This window comes from Lissotriton vulgaris, chromosome 1_1 (assembly GCF_964263255.1).
Source record: "Lissotriton vulgaris chromosome 1_1, aLisVul1.2, whole genome shotgun sequence".
Classification (NCBI taxonomy): Eukaryota; Metazoa; Chordata; class Amphibia; order Caudata; family Salamandridae; genus Lissotriton; species Lissotriton vulgaris.
In genome coordinates this window covers 500,501,429-500,528,118 of record NC_141685.1, presented here as the reverse complement: position 1 = coordinate 500,528,118, position 26,690 = coordinate 500,501,429, and the positions used below count along the sequence as shown (strand labels likewise).

At 46.6% G+C, this 26,690-nt stretch overlaps 1 protein-coding gene across 1 annotated transcript in view; it reads left to right on the top strand.

Moving 5' to 3' along the window:
- The window catches only part of LRRIQ3 (leucine rich repeats and IQ motif containing 3), a 544,377-nt gene that overhangs the window by 401,442 nt on the left and 116,245 nt on the right, over positions 1 to 26,690 (top strand). The window contains 1 exon segment of the mRNA XM_086953864.1: positions 949 to 1,037. Coding sequence (XP_086809990.1) covers positions 949 to 1,037 — 89 coding nt within the window.

Sequence of the window (26,690 nt, the reverse complement as noted above, 5' to 3'; positions counted from 1 at the left end):
TCTTATCCACCCCTGAGAGTATGTCCACCCATAACTGTCACACTGAACTCGGTATGTTGTACCTAGAAGGTCCAACCGGTTCTCTTGTGGCACAGGGTATGGACTACTGATGAATGCCACCTGAACCGACTTATTTTGCGGGATTCTCTGAAATTGGATGGTGCTCACAGGGTGAAGTGGCTGAGCTACATTAAGTCATTTTGCGGTTACATAGACCATCCTGAATTTTACGATGAACCCCTATCAATGTCTAAGATCCCTAGGAAAGCGTTGAAAAAGTAATGTTTAATGTATTTAGAGAATCGCAGAGAACAAAAAGAGTTTACTAAAAAGACTGTGATCTCTCACCAATTGATATTAATACCGCTGGTTATTCAACCCTACCTAACTCTGCAGATGAAAGATCATGAAAGGTTCCTGCTGATTCGATTTAGATTTGGGATTCTGTTTAGGCTGCTGAGTTTTCTTGTAATTAATGATTGGTCAACTGGAATCAGCAAATGCCCATGTGATGATTTGTCCACCCAATTGGACATTCATATTTTATTTTTCTGTACATTTTATACATTATCAAGGAAAAGGTGGATCAGGCCTATTTTAAGGTACATGAATTTAAGACAGTGTTGTCCTGCATTTCTAGCGATCCAGAAATCGGATGATATATTTACAGTGGCATCTGTCTCTGCTTATCTTAAAAATATTTTTTATGTACGGAAGACGATAATTATTTAAATTTTTAAACTCTGAGCCTGTGATATGTATTTGTTTGGATTGATTTTACTTATTGTGATGATTGTTACTAATGTTGTGATTTTAAGAGATTTTAAGAGCTTTATTTATGCGATATAACCGAATAAAGTCTTTGAACTGTATTACCATATGATAAAGAACGACGTTTTAGCTGAATTGTGTGTATGTAACTTTGGAATGTCATTGTTTTTCGTACAGATCACAAAAACAAGGCCCTGTGTATCACCAGTCAACAGAATAATGTATATTACTATCGACCTCAACAAGCTGTGCAAGGAAATAACACAGTTAAGTATCATATTATTATTATGCTTGCTTGGCATGTATCAATAACATCTTAGAAATGCAGGCTTAGAGTTTTTGCAAGAGTAACATGAGTAAATTACAACAGTTGGCAGTCAGACGGCCATCTAACCAAGTGGATATCATGAAAATGTTGCATTTATGCGGGGGCTAGGCAGTCTGGTTTATGACTAGGTTAGAGCTAGAGAATGAGTCCGAAGAAGATCCAAGGAGGCTCAGGGCTGAGCCCACACCTAGCACTTCACAACATGGAACAGGTATAAGGCTACCACGCATGCTCCCCACACAAATCCATCACAAGTGCAATTTACTAGCTCAATATGAATAAATGGAGGAGTTTTGTCATAATGTCAGTACCACGAATGCATAAGACTCTGGATGTGGAGAAAGGCTTGCTGACTTCTATCACATGAGCTGCTCCTGTTGGACCCTGAGAGTTTTTGGACCTCGGTAACAGGCAGGCAGTAACAGGTAACGACTGACAGGATAGCACTGTCTGATCGAAATGTTGCCTATTGAATCTGCATTCTCGACCACAGAAGTGTAAAATGGTTCCTACATTCTTAGATCTAGCATTGACTCTGGCCAAAAGGTGCACAGCTACTACTTGGAAACCACCCAAAGGCCCACGCGTTCAGACATAGTCGAATTTACTACCACAATGGGCTGCGCCTGAATTGAAACAATTGAGGCTAGATAATTACAAGGGTTTGGGGAAACATGAACTTTCTTTCCCTTGTTGTTTTATATCCTCCTGGCACCCTCATGTAGATGGCATTTATCTTCCCCACACAGTGAACCACTGGAATTGAATGCTTAGAGTTCTCCTGAAAAACATATTTAAGGACATTTTACCACCTTTTGATGCTCTGTCTTTAATGGTGTTAATGTATTTGGGTTGTCGCTGTTTAAATGAAATACGCAATAAAAATTTTGGCAGTGCCACGCATGTCTCTCTGCTCTGAGGTACAAATACACATGTTATGTTGCGTGTAAGCAACTGTGACATGCATCACTTCGCGACCAAACTAATTGCCCACACATGTTGCAATAGCATTAGTTATGGGTAAGATAAGAGAGCACCCTTCAAATGCCTGATTACACTGAGGAAGGGTCTCTTTGCTCCGAGGATGCTTTTGCAGTATTTTATCAGTATGTTGTGTGTTGTACAGTATTCACGGGTCATGCATATTAGCCTGCCCGCCCACACCTTGAACTGTATGCTTTGGTCAGGGAAATCAAACAGCTGGTGGGCATGGATAGGTGCTTGGTGGGCTGACCAGTGACATTTTGTGTTTGTGTATCAATGAAAATGAATAAGGTATTTCTCTGGGCGTGCTGTGACATTCTGGAACAGCATTGTATTGCAATGCTCAAAAAAACTCAAACCTGCCTGAGTCGAGATTGGCATACGTGCCTTGCATTTGTGCTACCCACTCACACACATCAATGCTCACCCCAGGTTTTCGCCGCATGATAGAGAGTAGTAGTTTCTGTACTATGAGATTATATACAATGCTATCTTCCCTGTCTGACGTCAGGGAAACCTTTCGATCTCATACATTTCCTAAAAATGGACACCTATGCTATTCATGGTGCTAATCAAGGTGGTGTGGTTTGTGTCTCCCCGGCTAAACTTTCTTACCCAGAATTTCAGGCAAATACCAAACGTTGGCTTAATTGACAACTCTTGGTATCACAGAGTTTCAAACAACCTATAAACACTATCAGCCACCTGCATCAAAGGAAATTGCATTCGCAAACGGTGGGAATCGCAAAATTCGGCCGTTTGCGAATGCAATTTCCATTTTTGGGATGCATTAACATTTTAGTAGGTTTCGCAATTTAAGAAATCGCAAAATTGCGATTTCTTAAATTGCGATTGCATTTAAGGAATCTCAAATTGAGATTCCTTAAATGCAATGCATCAAACTTTTAAAATTTTACCTTCATGGTAATTTGCGAAAACTTTGAAAAATGCACTAAAGTGCATTTTTCAAAGTTCCATTTTACATACACACACATGCCCTTGGGGCATGTGAGTGTGCAAAATGTACTCCTAAGCAGATATCATGGGTGCAACAGGGTGTCCTTTGGACACCCCTGCGCCCTTGAAATTGCATTCTTAATTTGCGAATTTTCAATGGTGAATTGCAAATTAAGAATTCTTTCCATTCATTCCTATGGCCCTCTAGGCCTTAATTGTGATTCTCAATTAGAGAATCGCAATTAAGGAATTTTAAGAAATCGCTATTTTTATAGCGATTTCTTGATGCATTGCATTTTGCGATTCCTTAATTGCGATTCCTTATTTTTCGCAATTAAGGAATTGCAAAATGCAATATTGATGCATGTGCCTGCTTATTCTCTGCGATCGGTAGAAGGAACTCTATATTACTTGTGTAGATTGTCCCTCCGGGAAATAACACATAGATGGAAACTTTCTTGCCTATTTCTCTTTCTTCCCACTTTCATTCACTGTTTCATTTTTCTATTCCAATTCTTTATTAAGTTAGTACAATAATTTCATATTTCAAATCCCCCCACCTGCTAACCTTCTCAAACTCAAAGCTGTGAGAAAATCGTACAAACTAGATACTGTGCTGGATTCTGCACTTGTGCAAGTGCCAAAGAACTTTCCCAAACAATCAACAGGACACCCAACCTACCTGACATCATATGGTCTAAGTGTAGTAACTTAAAAATTCACTTTTCAAACAAATCATGGTAATCTGGGAGGACTTGGCCAAACATGTCTCCCTACTTGCCATAGAAAATATAAATTTCACGAAGAAAAAACGCTCCTCCAGCTGGAATTCCTTCACCCATTAACTACTCAATAGTTGGAGAAGGCTACAGTGTTGCACTGGTGCGTTGGGTTGACTGGCACTCTGCCACTGCCGGATGGCCTGCTTCAAATGGCCAGTTTTTAGGTCATTCCATTTCTTTTAGCGCTGTGAGCTGTGACAGGCACAGAAGATCAGCCTGCACACTGTTCTTTTAACGCTGGCCTATCTGGCAGTGCCAAAATTGCAGATTGCCCAATAGGCCAGTCCAAAATAGGAAGGCTCTTGTTGACAGCGCCCCATCTCTTCCTCTTCATGCATCTGGAAAAGTGTGTTGCACCCAACTGGAAGCCTCCAGTAGTAATGAAAGAACAGTGCTCAGATGGTTTACATTTCTTTCTAACAGATCACAATTCTATGGCACGACCGGAGGCTCAGATTATGCTTTTCTTTCTCCGCCATTTATTAAAACACAAAACGCACAGCAGCCCAGAAAAGCTCTTATTGGAACATCATCATCGGTTTCAATAAAAGGAAGAAACAACAAATAAAATCAACATAGTGCAAATGTCCCAGACTTTGACTCCAAGTCCCAGCACTCCAACTTGTAAGGATCCGAGGGTAGTCCTTTCACAGTGTCCATTATCCTTATATAAACAATCCCCTCTCTCCGTTCTTCCTCTTTCTTCACTGCTCCCGCAGCCAGTTAAGTGTTTTCTCTTTGCTCTTGGGTTATTGTGTGTACCTCACTTTTGGCGTTTTTTATTGATTGTACTTTCGGGATCTGTGTTAGAGTTGTGGCTGTTTTTTCCACCGAGTCCTGATTGTGTCGCGGGGGCGGGTTTTCCGCACCTTTCGCGACCTTGTTCCCATTGTGGTTCCGCGGCGTGTATCAGCCGCTAGAGGGCACTGCTGCGTCTCGTTGGCCTTCGCGCGGTTTTCTCTTCAGAGGAGCCGCGCTGAAGAATCCAACGGACGCGGAGCCTTGCCCTCGTGCCCCCTCAGTGACGCTCGGTGAAGCCGGGTCTGTAGCCCCATTTCGGTGATTCTGTCACTCTTACGCCCTGTTGAGGGTCTGTATTGCGGTTTTACCGCGTTGCTGCCGGTGGTGCCGGTTTAAGCACTCCTTAGCCCCTGGTGCGGTAGCGCGCTGTGGGGGGGCAGACCTGGTCCCTCGTGGTGGGTCGGTGCGCTGTGTGGGGTCCGAGTGCGCCCTGACTGCAGTCAGTTCTTACCGCCCAAAAGCTATACGGTCCTCTGGGCTGTTGGAATACCTTGTACCCCCTAGTGTCTGGGGCTGTATTGTGGTGACCGTTGGGAGTTTCTGAGTCTGGTGTGGTCGCCTATCTGGGTGGCTCTCATTATGGAGGATGAGTACTATGAGGAGCCCCATTCCTATCTGAATGATGAGGAGTTCTATCAGGCGGTTGATAGTTCTATCTATAGGTGTGTGACTGAGGTAGTCAGCCCTATGGAAGACCGCCTTTTGGCTCGTATTGTCGAGGAGTGCGCCAGGTTGGCGCGCGCTGATCTTCCTGGTCCTTCGGGGGAGGGTCCTCCAGCACCGAAGAAGCCTTGCAAGGAGGGGCCGTCGGAGCGTGCCCATGGGGTGGACAAGGGCGCCTTTTAGCGTCTTCGGGACGCTTTCTTGGCAAAGGCGACCGCGCCCCCCACGGACCAGCCCGCCGCCCCGGTCCCGGTGGCGCCTTCGGAGGTTGCACCTTCTTCCCCGGATAGGGATTCCCCAGATACCGACGACGATGGCGAGTCTGAGCGTTCCTGGCGTCCTTCGAGCTCGACCGCGGAGTTGCCTCGGGATAGCTCTGGCATGCTGGACCCGGATGAAATTATTCATCCGCGGTCAGCGGCTTGGGCCTCGGGTGACAAAGTGGCCAAGTTCGTGGCGAGCAGGCTTCGCAAACCTCTGGAGAAGGAGGCCGGAGGGTGTCTGAGGGGGGAATGCCCTAGGCCATCATTGGAAGGCAAGGTAGCCATGACTCCGGACCTGGATGCCAAGATGGCGACGTTTCTAGCCAAGTTCATGAAGGACCCGCGCAAGGGCATCGACCGTTCTTGGTGGTCCTGCCAGGATAAGTTGTTAGACGCGGTGGGTCCGATCACAAAAATTTTAGATATGGCGGAGGAAGCAAAGGTCACGGGTGCGTCCATTGACCCTGAGGTGCTGTCTAATTGGGCTCAGCGGGTGATCATTTTCCTGGGCAACGCCAACTGAGCCCTTTCAACAGAGCGCCGTCGGTCCTTTCTAATCAAGTTGGACCCGAAACTTGGAGATCTGGCCTCTTCGGAGGCGGGGGCTGTGGCCCCCCGGGGTCTCTTTGGCGAGCCTTTCATCAAGGAATTGGGGAAATTCGTCTCTACCTTTACCTCGCTGGACAAAGCCCAATCCAGCATCAAGCGAGTTTTCCACCAACGTTTTTCCTCCGGGGCTGGTCGCAGTAGGGGCCGTGCGACCGGCCGTGCAGGGCAAAGTGCCGGCAACAGAGAGCAAGGCTCCGGACGAGGGCAGTATAACACCTCTGCCAACTACACAAACTTCTATCCCACCAGAGGACAGCGTTTTGGAGGTCGCGGATTCAAGAAAGGAGCAGGAAACAACTCCAATTCCGGTGAGTGTACTTCCTGCAGACCAAGTTTGTGTTGGCGGCCGTTTAGCGGCCTTCTGGAGGGAGTGGGCATGTCTAACCGCGGACGCGTGGGTGTTACAAACCGTCCGCGGTTTCCATATAGAATTCTACGACCAACCCTTTCAGGTGAGTGCCCCTTCTCCGATGGTGTTCTCGGAGGCCGATGCGTTGTTGATAGACGAGGAGGTCGCGGACTTGCTCCGCAAAGGGGCCGTTCGTCGTTCAACTCGGCATCCCTCGGGGTTCATCAGGAACATGTTTCTTGTGGACAAACCAGGCGGCGGTCGTCGCCCAGTCATCAACCTCAAGGAGTTCAATGGGTGGCTGGTGTATCGCCACTTCAAGATGGAGGGCATCCATCTGTTGCGCGACATTCTCCTGTCGCAGGACTGGTTGGTGCGGTTGGATTTGAAGGACGCTTAACTGGTGGTTTCCATTCATCCTCCGCACTGTCGTTTCCTGCAGTTTCTCTGGAGAGGTCAGGTATTCGAGTTCATGGCCCTTCCTTTCGGTCTGTCTTCCGCTCCGTGGTGCTTCACGAAAGTTCTGCACCCGGTGATAGAATTCTTGCGAGGTCAGGGCGTCAGGCTTATCGTCTACTTGGACGACATTTTACTGCTGGACCAGTGTCCTCGGAAGCTGCGCGAACACCTGCAGATGGCGGTGTCGCTTTTGCAAAGCTTGGGGTTTGTCATAAACAAGACTGTTCTAGCTCCCTCTCAACGGATAGAGTTCCTGGGTTTCATCATAGACTCTGTCGAGTCCGTCCTCAGTCTGCCGGCCCGCAAGTTGTCGAAGATCCGCCATGTGTTGCGGCAGACGGTGGGGAGGTCCCACACCTCGCTGAGGCAGATTGCCAGAGTGGTGGGCCTCTTGTCCTCTTCCATCCAGGCAATTTTCCCGGGGCCGCTGCATTACAGGGCCCTTCAGCGCCTCAAAGCCTTTCATTTGCGCAGAGGTTTGTCGTACGATCAGTTGGTTCCTCTCTCGGAGGAGGTGCAGGAGGAGATGACGTGGTGGCTTTCTCACATGGAAGCCTGGAATGGTCGGGCGATCTTTGGGTCGGTCCCGGATTTAGTGATCGAGTCCGATGCCAGCAGGGCAGGTTGGGGTGCTCGCTGCGGAGAATTTTCCACAGGCGGCGCCTGGTCGCCAGAGGAGCAGAAGTTGCATATCAACTGTCTGGAGCTTTTGGCGGGGTCTTTTGCGGTTCGGTGCTGGACCAAACACGCGGTGCAGTCGTGTGTCCTTTTGAAGATGGACAATGTCTCAGCCGTTCGGTATGTGAACCATCTGGGAGGTTCCCGGTCCCGTGCGCTAGCGAATCTAGCGAAGGAGTTTTGGACCTATTGCCTGGACAATCATGTGTCGGTGCAGGCAGAGTACCTGCCGGGCCAGTCCAATCAGGTAGCGGACTGGCACTCCAGGTATCTACGGGATTTCAGTCAATGGAAACTGGATGTGTCGGTTTTTCGATGGCTGAACGACCTCTGGGGTCCTTTTTCGATCGACCTCTTTGCCTCACGGTTGGATCATCAACTTCCGAGGTTCTTCAGCTGGAGGCCGGATCCGGTGGCGGAAGCCACGGACGCGTTTCTTCAGGACTGGAGTCAGGAGTCGCCTTATGCGTTTCCTCCCTTCTCCATGATAACGAGAACGGCAGCTCAGCTGCGCCGGCAGAAAGGGGAGCTGGTCCTAGTGACTCCATTTTGGAGGTCGCAAGTGTGGCTTCCGGTTCTACTGGAATTTTCCTGGGATTTTCCAATCCTACTCCCCCAGTTTCCGCACCTGCTTCTCAGTCCGGATCAGGAGCCTCATCACCTCCTCTTGCAGGGTTCTCTCCACCTCATGGTATGGAGGCTTTCAGGGGACGCTGGTCGCTCCCAGGCCTTTCACGACCGGCTGAAGGACTCTTGGCCAAAGCCTGGGCTCCCAGTACGTCGAAGCGCTACAAGTCCGCTTGGGCTAAGTGGGTACGTTGGTGTCTTCGACATGACCTGGATCCCTTGGTCGCAGGAGTGGTTCCCATTCTGAACTTCCTAACGGAATTGGCTACGGCGGGTTTGGCGTATCGCACTATCAATGCCATGCGTTCGGCAATTTCTGCTGCGCACCTGCCGGTGAATGGTTCCCCTGTGGGAGAACACCCTTTTGTGTGCAGGCTCTTACGAGGTGTCCGGTTGGCTTTGCCGCCGGAACCGCGTTACTCCGTCGTCTGGGACGTGAATGTGGTTTTGAATTTGTTTCTCTCCTGGCAGGCCAATAGATATTTGTCTTTGAAGGAGCTTTCGGCCAAATTGGCCATGCTGTTATGCTTGGTGTCGTGTCGCAGAGTGTCTGATGTTCGAGTTCTGGATGTGTCCGCACGGGTGTTTTTGCCCGAGGGCGTCACCTTTACGGTTGGCCGCTGTACCAAGTCTGACTCCAGAACCATTACATATCCTGCGTTTGTGGATGTCCCAAAGTTATGTGTTGTGAACTGTTTGAAAGCGTATGAGGACATGACTTAGGATCTTTGCCCTCCGGGTGAACGCCAGTTGTTGATTGCCTTGCGAAAGCCACACCATGCAGTCTCTTCCCCCACGATTGCCAGGTGGGTGCGCTGGGTCATGCAAGAAGCAGGGATCGATACTAAACGTTTTGGGGCACATTCTGCCAGAGGGGCCATGGCCTCCAAGGCGTTTGCAGTAGGTGCACGTTTGGAGGACTTGATGCGTGCAGCGGATTGGTCTTCAGAGTCCACTTTTAAGAAGTTTTACTTCAAACCGGTGGTGGACATTGCCAGGTTGGTGGTGAGTAAGCTTTAAACTAGCATAATCTGAGACTCCGGTCCTGCCATAGAATCGAAATTTGCCTAGCAAGTGTGACGGTAAGTTTCAATTCTATTAAGGACACGGAGGCGAGGATTATCCCACCCAGATAGTCCGTGTGTGACGTCCCGCCCGTATGCCAGTAAGTACGTAGGTTTCCAGTTGATGCTGTTCATTTCATGCCTGTTGATGTTCGTGTTGTATTGCTGACATGCATCTGGTTGTACAACTCTCACGCAGTTGTGTTTTGTCACTAGGTAATGATGGTGCCAAACAGGACCAGTAAAGATGTTGCGTAATTCGCGAAGAAAGAGGAAGAACGGAGAGAGGGGATTGTTTATATAAGGATAATGGACACTGTGAAAGGACTACCCTCGGATCCTTACAAGTTGGAGTGCTGGGACTTGGAGTTAAAGTCTGGGACATTTGCACTATGTTGATTTTATTTGTTGTTTCTTCCTTTTTTTGAAACCGATGATGATGTTCCAATAAGAGCTTTTCTGGGCTGCTGTGCATTTTGTGTTTTAATAAATGGCGGAGAAAGAAATGCATAATCCTCGCCTCCGTGTCCTTAATAGAATTGAAACTTACAGTCACACTAGCTAGGCAAATTTCGATTCATAAAAAAGGCCCCCCTTTCATTAATCCCATAACAGTCCTTTATGGGTTCCTCAAGCATCTATCCTCCTACATTATTCAGATAATAACTATACATTAACAAATGCTCAAACAGCCTCTGGATCTTAACTTCCTTCCGTAAAGAAATTAAACACGGCATGGCTAATATGAAGATGGACAAAACTTATGAATATTGTTCTTAGCCCCAAACGTGCTTGGCTTTAATCTGGATACGCTAATCTACAGTGATCTTCATATATAAGAGATAGGCAGCCATGCAATATATTCAAGTAAAATCCCTGACCTGCTCTAAAGAAATTTCTTCAAAAACAAGACCTGATGTTGGCCATCCAGGCCTCAGTAATTTCAAGCATAAACTTTGGTAATGTTCTGTTGACTGAAGTGCTTAGATGTCTCCTAATTACCCTCAAAGCAGCTGATATATTTTTAATAAAAAACGGCTTCAGTGCCTTACACCTATCTTTACATCCCTAGTGGGTAGCTTCCCCCGCAACATAAGTCAGCTTATGAGAATGCCCGCATTATTTCAAGTTGAATCATTTGAAAAAAGGCAAATCTTTGTCACAAAATCGCCAGAGAAATTATTGTCACAAAACCTCCATCTCTCCAACAGAAACACAATAAGTCTGGACACTCCTGGATTTAAAAAAAGTCTCAGTCTTGTAATATTCTCTTTGGAAATGCATCAAAGATACGAAATGCTCCCTGTACACATCCAATGAGCCCCGTTAATCCCTGCCTTCGAGAGGAACACCAAGCACCAGTTTCATAAAGCCCTTATATCAGCTATATGTATTGTCTAAAATTCACAGTCCTAAAGTGCCCGCCCTACGGTTACATTGCCCCTGATCCTGAGAGCTGTATAGTTAGTATGTGGAACCACAGTGCTGGGAAAATAGGCCGGGATCTTATCCGTCCCTCTTTGGGCACAGTTACTAACTATCGACCAGTTTGGAGACTGCCTCACATCTGATGAGGACTGTTGTGTATTTGAGAATATATGGCACCCCTGCTTTATTCTGGGAAGTCAAAGGAAAATTACAGTGCAATATAGTCATAGTCATAGTCATAGGTTCTTATATAGCGCACGAATCACCAAAAGGTTCGTAAGTTTTCATTTTCCTCTAACCTAGACCATAAATGACACAAGTCTGCTATGGCAAAAATAGGTAAATCATTGGAACAGGCAGACTTTTAGAAATGCGAATAGACAGTAAATACCTAAAAATGTATTAAGAGATAACAACAGCCTGCATCTAATGTCCGCTGAGCTGCTAGAAATGTAAACCTCCTAATGCTTTCATATGCCTGCTTAGTTCAGGGATGGCACGCTCATCTTTCCTGGAGTTGGGGTTCAGTGCTCATAGGCAGGGATCTCAGGAGACTGGCACAGTGTACCCTGTAACTCAATACGTCCTTAATAAGGGAATAAAAGCAAGGGTTTTGTAACTATCTCCGACTGGAGATAAGAATACTGTCTGTTGCATCTCCCTAGATGTCAAGCCACAGCATGCGAAGTTATACTTGAAGGAGATAACGAGTGCATCGCTACATGGGCTATGCAAATGATTGTAACAGCCTTTTGTGAAATACTGCTAAATATGCACAATACAATGGCATACATGAGTGTGCTTTACTTATTTGTATGTATAGCGAGTAAGCCAACAATTCAAAATCATCATAAACTGATAGGGATCTTTTTATATTATGAATTAATTAGTGCACAACTATTTTATTTTCATTTCTAATAATTTCTATACAGGTCAAAGTTCATTAATTGCATTAATGGGTAATGTACATTGATTTACCAGCACTTGTATGTACTTTGTATCACTGTACTATTGGCACACATCACTCTGTTATCATGTGCCTTGGGTCTTGACCTACTATGTTAAGTACTATAGTAATGAAAAGTAGTGTATTGTTAAGTTTCTCTGTACAAAGCTATTTTCACACAATTTACGCACATGCAGAGATCTGCATGTACACAAACGTGTCTTTGAGATCAGGTTCATTAATTTCACTTTTCTGTAAGAAGAGTGATGGTTTGCTCCATTAGAAACTTCATTGTTCCATATTGGAGGTATGTTATTGTAAGTGACGTCCACCTTATGCTTGGGTTTTACGAGTCTCATTTCAACTAGTAACTTTTTTATCTTTAATTTGAGAAGCTCATCCCCATTGGCAAATTAGTTTAAAGTTGCTTACTGCCAGACAGGCACACCAGCCTTTTCTGGGTCAGGCAGCTGCTTTCAGTACTCCGTTGAAGGTGGTTGATTTATTTCCCCAGGTACGAAACAAAGATTAAATGTGGGTTTATTGATTGGTGAGGGTGTAAAGAAATACATTCTGTTTACTGCCGGCCCTTTGCTCTGCTGGGTTATTTATATGTTATTTACACATACAAATAACAAGTCCAGAGTTCTAGCCTGCCTTCGAAGGGCTAGTATGTGTCATCACCGTGAATACCGCCAGAATAATATTAGGATAGACTGAGAGTTGGTCGTTAACCTATTTATTTTTGATGCTATGTTTATTTCTTAACTCTACACATACACACCTATATTTTTTCAGAAATTTAGAAACTCACTGCTCTCCGAATATTATACTTGTGGTCATATTGCTTAAAGGGCCACATTTATCAAACAACTTTGCATTTGCAAACAGTGCGAATCTGTAATTTAGCTTGTTTGCAAATGCAAAGTAGCCTTTCAAGATGTACGAAAGGCTTTGTAGCCTCAATTTTGGGTAATTGCAAAAATTCTGATTGCCTAAAATTGTGACTACAAATACTGATTATCAATTTGCCATTCCCTAAGCCCATGTACCAAGCATTTTCTAAATACCAACTGTGCATTTAGGAAATGCTATCACCATTGACTCCAAGTCGATGGTAACCATGTGCAAATATTGAAAACTGCACAAAAAATCATTTTTCAAAGTGCCTTGTAGATGTGAAATTTTTTGGGTGTATTTCATTACCTAATTTGCCATTACCAACTAGGTAATTGCAAATTAGTTAATGCCAAACCATTTACACCTATGGGACATTAGGCCCATAGGAACGAATGGAGCAGTATTACATAATAGCGATTGCCTAATTGTGATTGCGAATCTTTAACCCCTTCCGTGCTCATGACGGAATGGTTCCATCATGAGCACTAGTGCTCCTGTGCTCCTGATGGAACCATTCTGTCATGAGTACAGGCACATTAAATCCCTTTGCTGAAGACAGGAGAGGGATTTCCTTTTTTTTTTGTTGGCCGCTGGAGGTGGGGAAGAGTTTACTTAAACTCCAGAGGCAGTTTTTTTATTTTCAATACAATGACGATCGCGCATATGGCGCGCTGACGTCATTGCATTGGAAATGAAACAAAAGTTTAGTTTGAGTTTCATTGTTTCAGTGCTCTTGAGGCTATCTCAGCTCCCCGAGCACCGAAACACTTGGGAAAAATATTGTTGGTATTCCAATGGTAGCCGTCCTTGGGAAGCGCCCCAGGAGTGCAATCCCCAAGCTGGAATCCACCCACTAGCCACCAGGGAGGGGGGAGGGGCTCCTTGGGCAAGGGCCTTTGCTCCCCCCATTTCACTTTGCCACAGCCAGTCCTTCACTCCCCCCGGTGGGGCAGATAGCACCCTAGATGCCAGGGTTTTGTTTTATAGGCCAGGGTTGGGGGCTGGCCATAATGGGCATACCAATACCCCCCAAAAATTCCACATTCGTTTTGCCCCCCCAGGAGGCTGATGGGGGCAGTAGCCCCTGATCTGCCTCCCCCGGGGGGGGGCGCAGATAGCCCACTAGGCACCAGGGATGATTCCTATTTATTTATACGTAGGGGTGGGGCTTCCCAGAATGGGTATACTAATTCCCCCATCCCCCAAAAATTGCCACAGTCTTTCTGCCCCCCAGGAGGCAGATGGAGGCAATAGCACCTTATCTGCCCCTGGGGGAAAAAAGCCCACTAGGCACCAGGGATACATTTTGTTTCAAAATGCAGTAGTGGGGACTGCTCAGAATGGGTATACAAATATCCCCCTAAAAAAATATATGCCACAGTCCTGGGAAGCAGATGAGGCAGTAAACCCTGAAGACCCTGATTTGACCGGGAGGCGGGGGCAGAAAGCCCACTAGGCACCAGGTATTGTTATTTTTTTAACACGTAGGTGGTGGGGATCGCCCAGAATGGGCATGCCAATTCCTCTACATCCAAATAAATTGCCACAGCCTTTGTGCTTTGGAGGCAGATGGGGCAATAGCACTTTATCTGCACCCGAGAGGGCAGAAAGTCCACTAGGCATCAGGGATTAATTTTTTTCAAATTTGAGCAGTGGGGCCTGGCCAGAATGGGCATGCCAATGCCCCCACCCCCCAAAAAATGCCACAGGGTTTATGCCCCCCCCAAGGAGGTAGACAGGGGCAGTAACCCCTGATCTTCCCCCCTGGCCGGCAGAAAGCCCGCTCTGGGTGAGCTTGCTAGCTCACCCAGAGCGTTACCTGCGCGCTGCGTGTGGTTCCTGATTGAATAGCGACCATACGTGAGATTTTAAAGCTCCTAGTTTTGTATTTGCGTTAACATTTTTATTTGGGCATTATCCCTTGTTTTTAGCCTCCAGCCCCCCACTTGCACCATAATTGTTTGAAACCCACCGCTGTTGGGCGGGCCCTCTTCCCGGTTCGGATTGATTCCGTGGCGGCCATATTGGGTGTACTCTGGGACGCCTGCCGGCGCCATTTGGGAGCTCTGAGGTTCTAGTCGTCATAAGGACGCTAGACGTCTTGAAAAGGAGGGAAAATTAGGTGCTCAGCCTTGCTAGCTCACCCAGAGCGTTACCTGCGCGCTGCGTGTGTTTCCTGATTGAATAGCGGCCATACGTGAGATTTTAAAGCTCCTAGTTTTGTATTTGCGTTAACATTTTTATTTGGGCATTATCCCTTGTTTTTAGTCTCCAGCCCCCCACTTGCACCATAATTGTTTGAAACCCACCGCTGTTGGGCGGGCCCTCTTCCCGGTTCGGATTGATTCCGTGGCGGCCATATTGGGTGTACACTGGGACGCCTGCCGGCGCCATTTGGGAGCTCTGACGTTCTAGTCATCATAAGGACGCTAGACGTCTTGAAAAAGAGGTCATGCTGATGCGCAACGGTCACGCGCAGCGGGGACGCTGGACTTCCGCCGGAGTTACGCCTGAGTTCAGCCCGTCTGCGCCCGTCCGCGCTGAGGACGGGCCGGACGCTGGACCCCCTCGTCCTTTTCCACAGGTAACTTGTTGTTACACTTCCCGGGAGATATTGGCCTTTAAACCGTCCCCTCTGCCCTGTGATCACAGATTTTCTCCGGACGGTATTTTACACTCCTCCCTTTGCCATACCTGTAAGTCGACTCTTTTGCCACCCGCTACCCCTGAGAGTAGTCTTCAGAACTCGTCGATGTCACCTAGGGCCATTCCATCTAGAAAGGGCTTTCTGGTCAACGGTAGGCCTCTCGTCAAAAATAACATCGCCTTTCACGAGTTTGTGTCGGATAGACAACCCGATTGGATGTTTGTGACGGAAACGTGGGCTTCTGAGTCGTCAGGCCATGATTTATTGTTGGCAATTCCTGATGGCTTTAAACTGCTTAGACAGGATAGATTCAAACGCAGAGGGGGGGGGGGTTGGCCGTTCTTTGTAAAACCTCTCTGCCCTGTACTATAAAAGCTCTGTCTGAGGCCTCGGACCCTTTTGAGGCATTGTACTTCTCTATTTTATGTGCTCCCTCGGTATCTTTTACCGGTATTCTCATTTACAGACCGCCTGGCCCGAGAGCTGGTTTCAGCGGTGATCTTCTGAGAATTCTTGAACCTTATTTTGGCAAGCACCACCTCACCATCTTAGGGGACCTTAATTTCCATTTGGATAATTTGGGGGACACTGACACCGCTATGTTGGTGGACTCACTTGGAGCCTGTGAGTTTACCCAATTTGTGCATAGCCCAACCCATCGGGCGGGTCACATATTAGATGGTGTGTTCACTAATGACCCTAGACTTTAAGCTGGTCTTCCGGTGCCTTTAGTTTGGTCAGACCACTTGGCAGTGCCCCTTGAATTAGCATCTGCCCCAACAGAGATGACTGCTCTGGCTGCTATCAATAGAGGCCCCAAAAGGAGCTATAGGAATATTACCAACGAAGCCCTTGCTCCTTATATAAAGACCAGTGAGCACTCCTTTTTGAGAGAAGCTGACAAGGCAGCCCAAGAGCTTGCTAACTCCATCACCAAAGCTGTTGATGAACTAGCCCCTGCATCTCATCGATACTCGGCACAGCGTAAACCATCTGCTCCCTGGTTCACAGAGCCGTTAAGACTTTTGAGACAGAGTTGCAGGAGACAGGAGAGAAGTTGGAGGAAGGCTTGGGACCCTATAGAAAGAGATGCACACAAGCGCCTGTTGAGAGAATACAAGGCTAGTGTAATTAAGGAAAAACAGGAGTTTTTCTCAAATCTCACTACATCCCTTACCTCGTCTAGGGAACTTTTTAAGATTGTGGATTCTCTTTGTTCCCTCCAAGTGCCTGATCCAGTTGTGGGCTCACAGGAACTGTGCAACAATATCTCCGAGTTCTTCCATAAAAAAATTGAGGATGTATATTGTGCTTTGGAAACTCAGAGGAACACTTTGGGGGATTCTTCCTCTCAAACTCTAGCTAATCTAGAGTCCTGGTCGAGAGACTCCACCAAGACCCTCACTCATTTCCCGCCGCTCTCCCTTGACGGGCTTGATCACCTTTGGACCCATGTCTTTTGAAGGTTTTGAAGGAATGTAGGCACACGCTTCTTCCGCCCCTTCTCGAAGTGATGAATGGTGCCATGGCTCAGGGTACCTTCCCTTCGGTTTGGAAAAGGGCGATAGTGAAGCCCCTTCTAAAGAAACCCACCTTGGACCCCGAACAGCTTAAGAATTTCAGACCCATCTCTTTGCTACCTGCCCCTGCAAAAATGCTTGAATCACACCTGAATTTACATCTATCTACCTTTCTGGATTCCTCTAGGTTCTTAAATAGCTCCCAGCATGGATTCAGAAGAGCCCATAGTACTGAATCGGCACTTACTATGGTTGTGAATAACATACGCCTGAAGGTGGCCAAACCACTGTGTTGGTCTTACTTGACCTCACAGCAGCGTTTGATACCCTGTCTCTCTCTACTTTAACATCGCGTTTGAGGGAGGCAGGGATTGCGGGTCCGGCCCTGAGCCTTCTGAACTCTTTCTTACATCTAAGAGAGCAGAGAGTCATGCTCGGAGAGTTCCTCTCCCCTGCTAAATCCTTGCAGTATTGGGTGCCACAGGGGTCGGCCTTGAGTTCGACCCTTTTCAACATCTATGTGGCTCCCCTCGCCAGGTTAGTAAAATCACAGGGGATGGAGGTTGTGTCATACGCCGATGACACCCAAATCATGCTGTCCCTGGCTCATTCTTTTACCACTTCCGCCGTCAACTTTAGGACCTGTATGCAGACAGTCTCGGAGTGGATGATCCAAAACTCCCTAAAGTTGAATGGCGACAAAACAGAGATCCTGGTCTTTGGCAAACACCAGGACATCTGGTCTAACGAGTGGTGGCCTCCATCTTTGGGAACTTGTCCATCTCCCTCCCAATCGGCCAGAAATCTCGGCGTAATATTTGACACATCACTGTCCATGACTCTACAGGTCAATAGAACAGTGGCCACTTGCTGGGGGGTCATTAAGATTCTTAAAAGAATCTTGCACTATCTCTCTCCCCAAGCACGCAAGCAGACTGTGGTTGCATTAGTGGGCTCTAGGTTGGATTACTGTAATGCACTTTATGCAGACTCCAACAAGGGCATCATCCAACGCCTTCAGGTCGTCCAGAACGCGGCTGCGAGATTTGTCCTGGCTCTACCCAATTCAGCCTCTGCTACAATGGCCAGAAAGAGTCTGCATTGGCTTCCTATACAACAGAGGATCTCATTTAAGATCTTGTGACTGGCCTATAGAACTCTCGCAGCTGGTCCTTTGGACCCCCTGGGTTCCCTTCTAACTCGCCATGTGCCCAGTAGGACCCTTAGATCGTCGGAGATGAATCTACTTGTAGTTCCCCGCGTTAGGAAGGTCCGTTGGGTCAGCAGAACATTTTCCATTGTTGCCCCTCGGTTGTGGAATTCACTCCCACTGGAGATTAAGGTCCAACCGTCCTTGTCCCTCTTCAAAAAAGCACTCAAAACTTGGTGCTTTATCAATGCCTACCAGTAAGAGAGTATATTTGCTCCAGCTAGCTTCTTTTTGGTTAGGCGCCTTGACGCCCACTGGGATTAGTAGCGCTATATAAATCTGTTTTCATTTCATTTCATTTCACTAGACATCAATGATTATTCTTATTTACCAATGCCCCCAGCCCCCAAAAAATAGCCACAGTCTTTCTGCCCCCCCGTTGAGGTTGATCGACTCCCGCCTAGGACGGCAACAAGCCCACTAGGCACTGTCCTTTTTTCGCATGTGCCTAGTTGTGGATTTTGGCCCTTAGCGCAGCCGGCACCAAGGAAACCTAGCAAACCTGTAATTTTTTTAAAACTAGACACCAAGGGTAACCCAGGATGGGGTGACTTGTGTGCCTCTCACCAGGTTCTGTTACATAGGATTCCATGCAAACTTCAAACTTTGTAAAGAAAACACATTTTCCTCAAGTTTCTGTGATAGATAGTTGTGGAATCTAAGGGGAGCAACACACTTCCACCAACCCAGCATTCCCCAAAGTCTCCTGTAAAAATGTTACCTCACTAGTGTGGGTAGGTCTTGTGCCAGCGACAGGAAACGGCCAAAAACGCAACCTGGACACATCACATTTTTCAAGTGAAAAATGACCCTTTCTTGGCAATGTGCCTAGCTGTGGGTTTTGGACCCTCGCTCAGGTGGCACCCAAGGAAATTTAGCAAACCTATACATTTTTAAAAACTAAACACCCAGTGGAATCTAAGATGTGGTGACCTTTGTGGCTCTCACAAGGTTCTGCTACTCAGAATCACTTGCAAACCTCCAACATTATAAAAAACACATTTTCCTCACACTTCTATAATGTGGTACCACACAAGTGAGGTACCATTATATCGGAAGACTTTGGGGAATGGGGAGTGGGTGTAATTTTGTGGATCCAGGCAGATTGCAGAACTTTGTATCAGAGAAATTTGAGAACAATATGTTCTTTTGACAAAGTGTGGGGTTTGCAGAGGATTCTAGGTAATAGAACCTGGTGAGAGCCACACAAGGCACCCCATCCTGCATTTCCCAGGGTGTCTAGTTTAAAAAAATGTATAGGTTGGCTAGATTTCCATAGGCACCAGCAGAGCTAGGGTTCTACAGCTAGGCACTTTGCAAAGAAAGGGTCAGTTTTCACTGTGAAAAATGTGGTGTGTCCACATTGCATTTTGGGCCCTTCTCTGCTGCGGGTGCTTGGTCCACCCACACAAGAGAGATACCATTTTTATCGGAAGACTTTGGGAAATGCCGGGTGGGTGTCATTTTGTGAATCACCTCAGATTCTAGAAATTTCCATCAGAGAAATGTGAAGAAAATGTGTTTTTGTTGACAAAGTTTGAGGGTTGCAAAGGAATCTGGGTAACAGTACCTGGTGAGAGCCACGCATATCTCCTCCTCCTGGATTTCCCTGGGTGTCTAGTTTAAAAAAAAAGTATAGTTTTGCTTGGTTTCCCTAAGTGCCAGCAGAGCTAGGGTTCAAAATCTACAGCTAGGCACTTTGAAAAAAAGGGTCAGTTTTCACTCTAAAAATGTGGTGTGTCCATCTTGTGTTGTGGGCCATTTCCATTCACGGTCACTAGGCCTACCCAAACAAATGAGGTACCATTTTTTTTGTAAGACTTTGGGGAATGCAGGGTGGGTAAAATGTTATGGATCCACGCTGATTCTAGAATTTTACATCACAGAAATGTGAGGAAATTGTTTGTTTTTTTTACAAAGTTTGCAAGGGATTCTGGGTGACAGAACCTGGTGAGAGCCACACAAGTCACCCCATCTTGCATTCCCCAGGGTGTCTAGGTTTCAAAAATGTATAGGTTTGCTAGGTTTCCCTAGGTGCCGGCAGAGCTAGGGTTTGAAATCTACAGATAGGCGCTTTGCAAAAAAAGGGTGAGATTTCACTGTAAAAATGTGGTGTATCCATGTTGTGTTTTGGGTGCATCTCTGCTGCGGCCACTTGGCCGCCCCCACACAAGTGAGGTACCATTTTTATCGGAAGACTTTGCAAAATGTGGGGTTGGTGGAAGTTTGTGGATCCACGCAGATTCCAGAACCTTCCATCACAGAAATGTGAGGAAAATGTGCTTTTATTTTACAAAGTTTGAGGTTTGCAAGGGATTCTAGGTAACAGTACCTGGTGAAGCCACACAAGTCACCCCATATTGGATTTCCCAAGTTGTATAGTTTTCAAAAATGTGTAGGTTTGCTAAGTTTACCTAGGTGCCGTCAGACCTAGGGTTTAAAATCCACATCTAGTCACTTTGCAAAACAAGTGTCAGTTTTCACTGTACAAATTTGGCGTTTTGTGCAGTTTCCTGTTGCTGACTCCAGGCCTATCCATACAGGTGACATACCGGTTTTATCAGAAGACTTTGGGGAATGCAGGGTGGGTGGTATTTTGTGAATCCACACAGATTCCAGAACTTTCTATCACAGAAATGTAAAGAAAATGTGTATTATTTTACAAAGTTTGAGGTTCGTAAGGGATTCTGGGTAACAGAACCTGGTGAGAGCCACACACGCCACCCCCTCCTGGATTCCCCTAGGTGTCTAGTTTTCACAAATATAAAGGTTTGCTAGGCTTCCCTATGTGCCAGCAGAGCTGGGGTTCAAAATCTACACCTAGGCACTTAGCGGAAAAAGTGTCAGTTTTCACAGTAAAAAGGTGGTGTGTCCAGATTGCTTTTTGGTCCACTTCCTGTCACGGGCACTAGGCCTACCCAAACAAGTGAGGTACCATTTTTACCGCAAGACTTTGGGGAATGCAGGTTGGGTGTAATTTTGTGGATACACTCAGATTCTAGAACTTTCTGTCAGAGAAATGTGAGGAAAATGTGTTTTTTTATTTTTACAAAGTTTAAAGTTTGCAAGAGATTCTAGGTAACAGAACCCGGCGAGAGCCACACAATTCACCCCATCCTGGATTTCCTTGGGTGTCTAGGTTTAAAAAATATATAGGTTTGCTAGGTTTCCCTAGTTGCCAGCAGAGCTAGGGTTCAAAATCCACAGCTAGGCACTTTGAAAAAAAGGGTCAATTTTCACTGTAAAAAAGTGGTGTGTCCATGTTGCTTTTTGGCACGTTTCCTATTGTGGGCACTAGGCCTATCCACACAAACTATTGACCACGAGAATGCTGAAAGAGGTGCCCTTGCGTACTTATTGTACTTTAATCTTTTAATTAAAAAAATCTAATTCCTTATGCTACATTGAATGTGTTGGGGGTGGGGGGATTTTACCTTGGCTTGTGGTTGTTGACTCGGGGAAGAACAGACCCTTTAGTAAAGGTTCGCGCTATAGCGGTTTTAGCAGTCTTAGAGGTCACACGGGAAGCGCGGGAGAGAGGTAGTGTTAACCCTCTCAACCATAGAGTTTTCCGATGGTGCACCGGAGGTCAGCGGTCTTGTGCTCAGATCCCTAATGTTTTAAATGGCACCGGTAAAGCGAGCGCACAGCGAGTGCACCCCTGGCACACCAAAGGCAAGCCTGTATGCGCGCAACCAGGCCTGGGAAACATTGATATATACTCCAGTGAACAGCTCCTTTCGCTTGGACAAACTCCGATGCCTTGCAGGGAACGGGGGTGGGTTGGTAGTAGGGGACTTGCAGGTCAAGGAACCACAAGTATGTAAACACTAATTGCACAATAAAGATTTGGGAACAAATTAATGTAGATGAATCCAAATGCCAATCAGATAAAACCTTAATTATTCTGGGCCTCATCAACTGTCGCTCACTCCCCAAACATAAAATTCACATTCATTTACTTCTGGAGGAGGGTAGGTTTGATGTTCTGTTTATTACTGACAACTCTGCCCCAGATATCCTGGTGGCCCTGCCCCCTGGGTTTCATATTCATAGACTCGATCATATGGGGAAGATTGGAGGACTATTGAACACCTTCCCATGCCAGATTGCGGTCAATTCACCATTACTTTTACTCCCACCCATATATTTTCTGGGCTGCTAATTTACAGACCCCCTGGGCCTAAGGCAGAGTTCTTAGAAGGATTCTTGGACATACCTTCTAGTCTGTTGTTGAAGAAAACCTACATCACCATTCTAGGAGATCTCAACCTGCATTTTGGAGAAAGGAATATCCCTAACGTTAAGAGGCTAGAACAATAATTAGAGAGCCTAGCACTTTCCCAATTGTTAACGACAGGCACTCACATCAAAGGTCATATACTTGACCCTGTGATCACCAATAACCCAACAATCTCAATATTCCCCCATGCCCCAGTATTGTGGTCTGACCACCATTTAATTTTGTTTGTGCAGGAGAAGGGGGAGGTAGTTAAGACTTGCCTCCAACCCATTAAGGCGGCCCCCCTCCCCATTCGAGAAACTGTTCTAAGCTGAATGTAGAAACCTGGGTTGAACTCCTGTTGTCCTCTGGCTTTAATACCTTCGGTAGCATTGATGACTTATATACTAACTTGGAAAGGTGAATTCTCCAGTCTTTCGAGAAATTGGCCCCCCAAATGAACCCTAAACCAATTAACATCATCAAAAAGGCACCTTGGTTTAATTCTCAGCTAGCAGCATTAAAGAAAGGGTGTAAAACGCTGGAAAAGGAATGGAGAAAGACCTATGATCCCTCAAGTCAAAGCTAAATATAAGTCAGTTATTAGAACCTTTCATACTCAAATGAGAGAGGCACGTGCTGAGTTCTTTAAGGACAAGATCGCACAGGCTCAGAACTCTTCCAGAGAGCTGTTTGGAGTGGTGAAATCCCTGACCACGATTATAAAAAACACCCCCATTAGCATGACTCAAAGGAAAAATGCGATCCACTGGCCACCTTCTTTCACAAAAAGGTGATTGACATGTATAGCTCCCCCTATGTCGATCCGAACACCTCCAGAGGCCACGAAATAGTTCAAGTGGTGGGGGTAACACCTGCACTGACTCAGTTTCCAGAATTGGATAAGGAGACGGCACGATCTCTCATGAGGGACATCTGATCAGGCTCCCCTTGTGACCTCGCCCCCCTTCCCATTGTTGTAAAGGCCATTGAGGCCTTTCTGCCATCCATTGTTGGCATGTTAAACCTTTCCCTGCAGTCAGACAGAGTCCCCACACTATGGAAGCAGGCAATAAGTAATCCTCTGCTAAAAACACCTAGCCTGGAAGCTGCTCAGCCAGAGAATTTCCGACCAATATCACTTCTCACATTTATTGGTAAAATTGTGGAGAAACATGTTAACAGAATAATGTCACAATCCCTAGAAGATCATCTTCGGTTACACCATACACAGATGGGATCCGCCCCCAGCATAGCACAAAATCTGCCCAGGTAGTGGTGTCCAAAGAACTTAAAATGACCCCAGATCAAGATGGATCAGCCGCAATACTGTATCCTTCAACACTGTTGACTACGGCATGCTGGTTAACAGACTCCGGGATATCGGTATTCAAGGCAATGCCCTGAACTGGCTGGGGAGGTTTAGTCTTCAAAAATGAGTAGGTTTGCTCGTTTTCCCTAGGTTCCAGCACACCTACTGTTCAAAATCTACAGCTAGGGGCTTTGCAAAAAAAAGGTCAGTTTTCACTGTAAAAATGTGGTGTGTCCATGTTGTGTTTTGGGCTGGTTTTGGCACTAGGCCTACCCACACAAGTGAGGTACAATTTTTATCTGAAGGCTTTTGGGAATGCTGGGTATGGTGGTTGGTGGGATTTGTGGATCCACGCAGATTCAGAACTTTCCATCACACAAATGAGAGGAAAACCTGGTGAGAGATACTCAAGTCGCCCCATCCTGAATTCCTCTGGGTGTCTAGTTTAAAAAAATGTATAGGTGTGCTAGGTTTCCCTAGGTGCCGGCTGAGCTTGGGTTCAAAATACACAGCTAGGCACTTTGCAAAAAAAGCTTCTGTTTTCATTCTAAAAATGTGGATTGTCCACGTTGCGTTTTGGGCTTTTTTCTGTTGCGGGCACTAGCACTACCCACACCAATGAGGTACTATTTTCATTGGGAGACTTAGGGAAACACTGAATTGTAGCAGCAAATGTTATTACCGATTGACTTGCAATGCATTTCTGCCTTCCAAATGTAAGACAATGTGTAAAAAAGAAGTCTAGTATGGGAACCAACAATTTCGGAGATGTGCAAATAGCTACTGTTACTAAACTCTATATTTTGGCCTACCACTGTTTTTTGAGGCAAGATGGCCGCCACAGGGTTGTAGAGGATAGTCGCACCTCACTCCCTCTCCTGACTGAGAAATGCCATTGGCATCCTAAACACAGATATGCTGCTGTCCTATGGGCTAATCCAGAACCAGGCAAGGACAAGTACTGGCGTTGAGCTCCGGATAAAGCAAGGGGTTTCGGCGGCGCTGTGGATTTTGAAAAACTACTGGAGGAATCTGTACAGCGACCTCAAAATATCCTGGAGTATGTCTCAGTGCACGAGACATGATAAGGAAAAAGAGAAGCCTCTACCGGCCTCAACTAGCACGAGTAAGGCGCTAGGACAACGGGATGGTTCAGGCTCTGGGGCCGTACTGAAGATGCCTCCACCAAGCAAGCGGTCGACCCCTGCAAACACCGCAGTATCAAAAGCACAGCAAAAGAAGGCCCAAAAGGAGAAGAAGCCAGAGCCGAGGCTGACACATGCCGCGCCAGCCGGCACCAAAGCACAGCGAGAGTCACAGCAGGACATCAGATTACAAGCTAAAGAATCCGCGATCTCACAGCGGGTTAATTCCCTGCCGATCAAAGACACTAACTTAAGGCAGCCTACCTTAACGGAGTCCTTTGCAGAAAAACCGCCGGCAGGATCCGCAGGATTGGCCGGAGCGGCAGCTAAGCTCTTGGTGAGTCGCCCTTCCGTGGAAGACGCCGGGACAGAGAATGCCGTCCTCAAGGACTCCGGCGTCATGGTTGCCGGGCAACTGGAAGGAGCAGTCCCGGAGTGTACGCCTCCAGAGGAAACCGCTCAGAGAACAGAAGGCACGAACAACGTACTACCGGTGAGCGGGGTTGCATCAGAGGGGACAGGGGCTGCTCTCGGGGCAACAGAGAGGCAGAATAACTCACCAGAAGGAGACAGGTTTTTCTCTGTCAACGAAGAGTCGGACTCCACCCGCAAAAGTGACCATGAAGAAGAAAGCTCCACAGATCTCACCACAGATTCAGACGGAAGTAGTGGCTCCAGGGGCAAAAGCACACCAAAGAAAAAGAAATCTGCGGCAAGGCGGGAAGGTGGAGGCTCTCCAGCCAGCATGAATAAAAAACTATTATGGGACTACTCTGCCACTTCTAGTGTATATCGAGAAAATAACCAGGGGGAAGGGGCTGCCGGAGGGACGAATATTGGATCCCCATCGCAGCACGCTACACTGGACTTAATGTTTAATACACTGAAACAGATGCAGGTGGAGGCTAGGGCAGAAAGCCGGAGAGCAAGGCAATATACAAAAAAGATCCAAGCATCGCTTTGAAAAATGAATAAGAAGCACAAAGAAGTCGAGGAGAGAGTGTCTCAAGTGGAGGAAAAAACTGGTAGACTTGAGGATGAGGTAACGGATTGGCAGACCTTCAAAATGGAGCAAGGGAAGGTTGTGGAAGACCTTCAGTGGAAGATTGAAGATTTCGAAAATCACCAGAGGTGCAATAATGTGAGACTTCTTGGACTTGAAGAGGGGGTGGAAGGGCAGGACGCAAGAGGTTATGTCATTAAGATGCTGAAGGGTGCTTTCCCTGAGGCTCAGTGGCAATGGGAGACTGAGGTCCAAAGGGCGCACAGATTTCCACTGTCACTTAAGAAGAAACGGGGGGTAACCAAGACACTCTGCCTAGGGCGATGCTTGTGTTCCTAGGAAATTTTTTGGCAAGGCAAGAAATAATGGAGAGAGCCAGACCAGATTCTAAAAAAACAAATGAGGGGGTTACATTTTTTGCAAGACCTGATTTCTGCCATGTAACAGTTGAAAGGAGGTGGAAGCTCAGGCAGTTAATCACTCCTTTCCAACACCAAGGCTCAGAGGCATATCTAATGTTTCCGGCAAAGCTAAAGGTTATTACTGGAGGACAGACTAGGATGTTTTTTATGGAAATTAAGGCAGGAGAATTCCTAGCGGAACTTACTGAGCAGCACAGAGGGAAAAACAACAGAGGGAAAGGTCCTTCCATTATCCCATAGAGCAGATACAGGACAGATACATTGCAGATACATAGGACAGACTATTAGTTGGTATGGGAAGGAGAGGGAGGTGACACTACAACCTACAGCAGTCACACAAAGGTCATGCATGACCTATTTGCCTGTAGAAGGGGGGTGGGACAGCAGGGGGAGGGGGTTGGTGATGGTTGTTTGGTAATTGCAGCACAAAAGGAAAAGTTACACAGACACATTTTTGCTTTGGTAAATGCACTAGATGCACTAGTAGAGGGGGGGACTAACTGGGTAACCAGCAAGGAAACTTTTAGCAAGTATAGATGGCATTAAGGATTGCCTCTATAAATATTTGTGGTCTAAATGATGGAGGGAAAAGACAGAAGG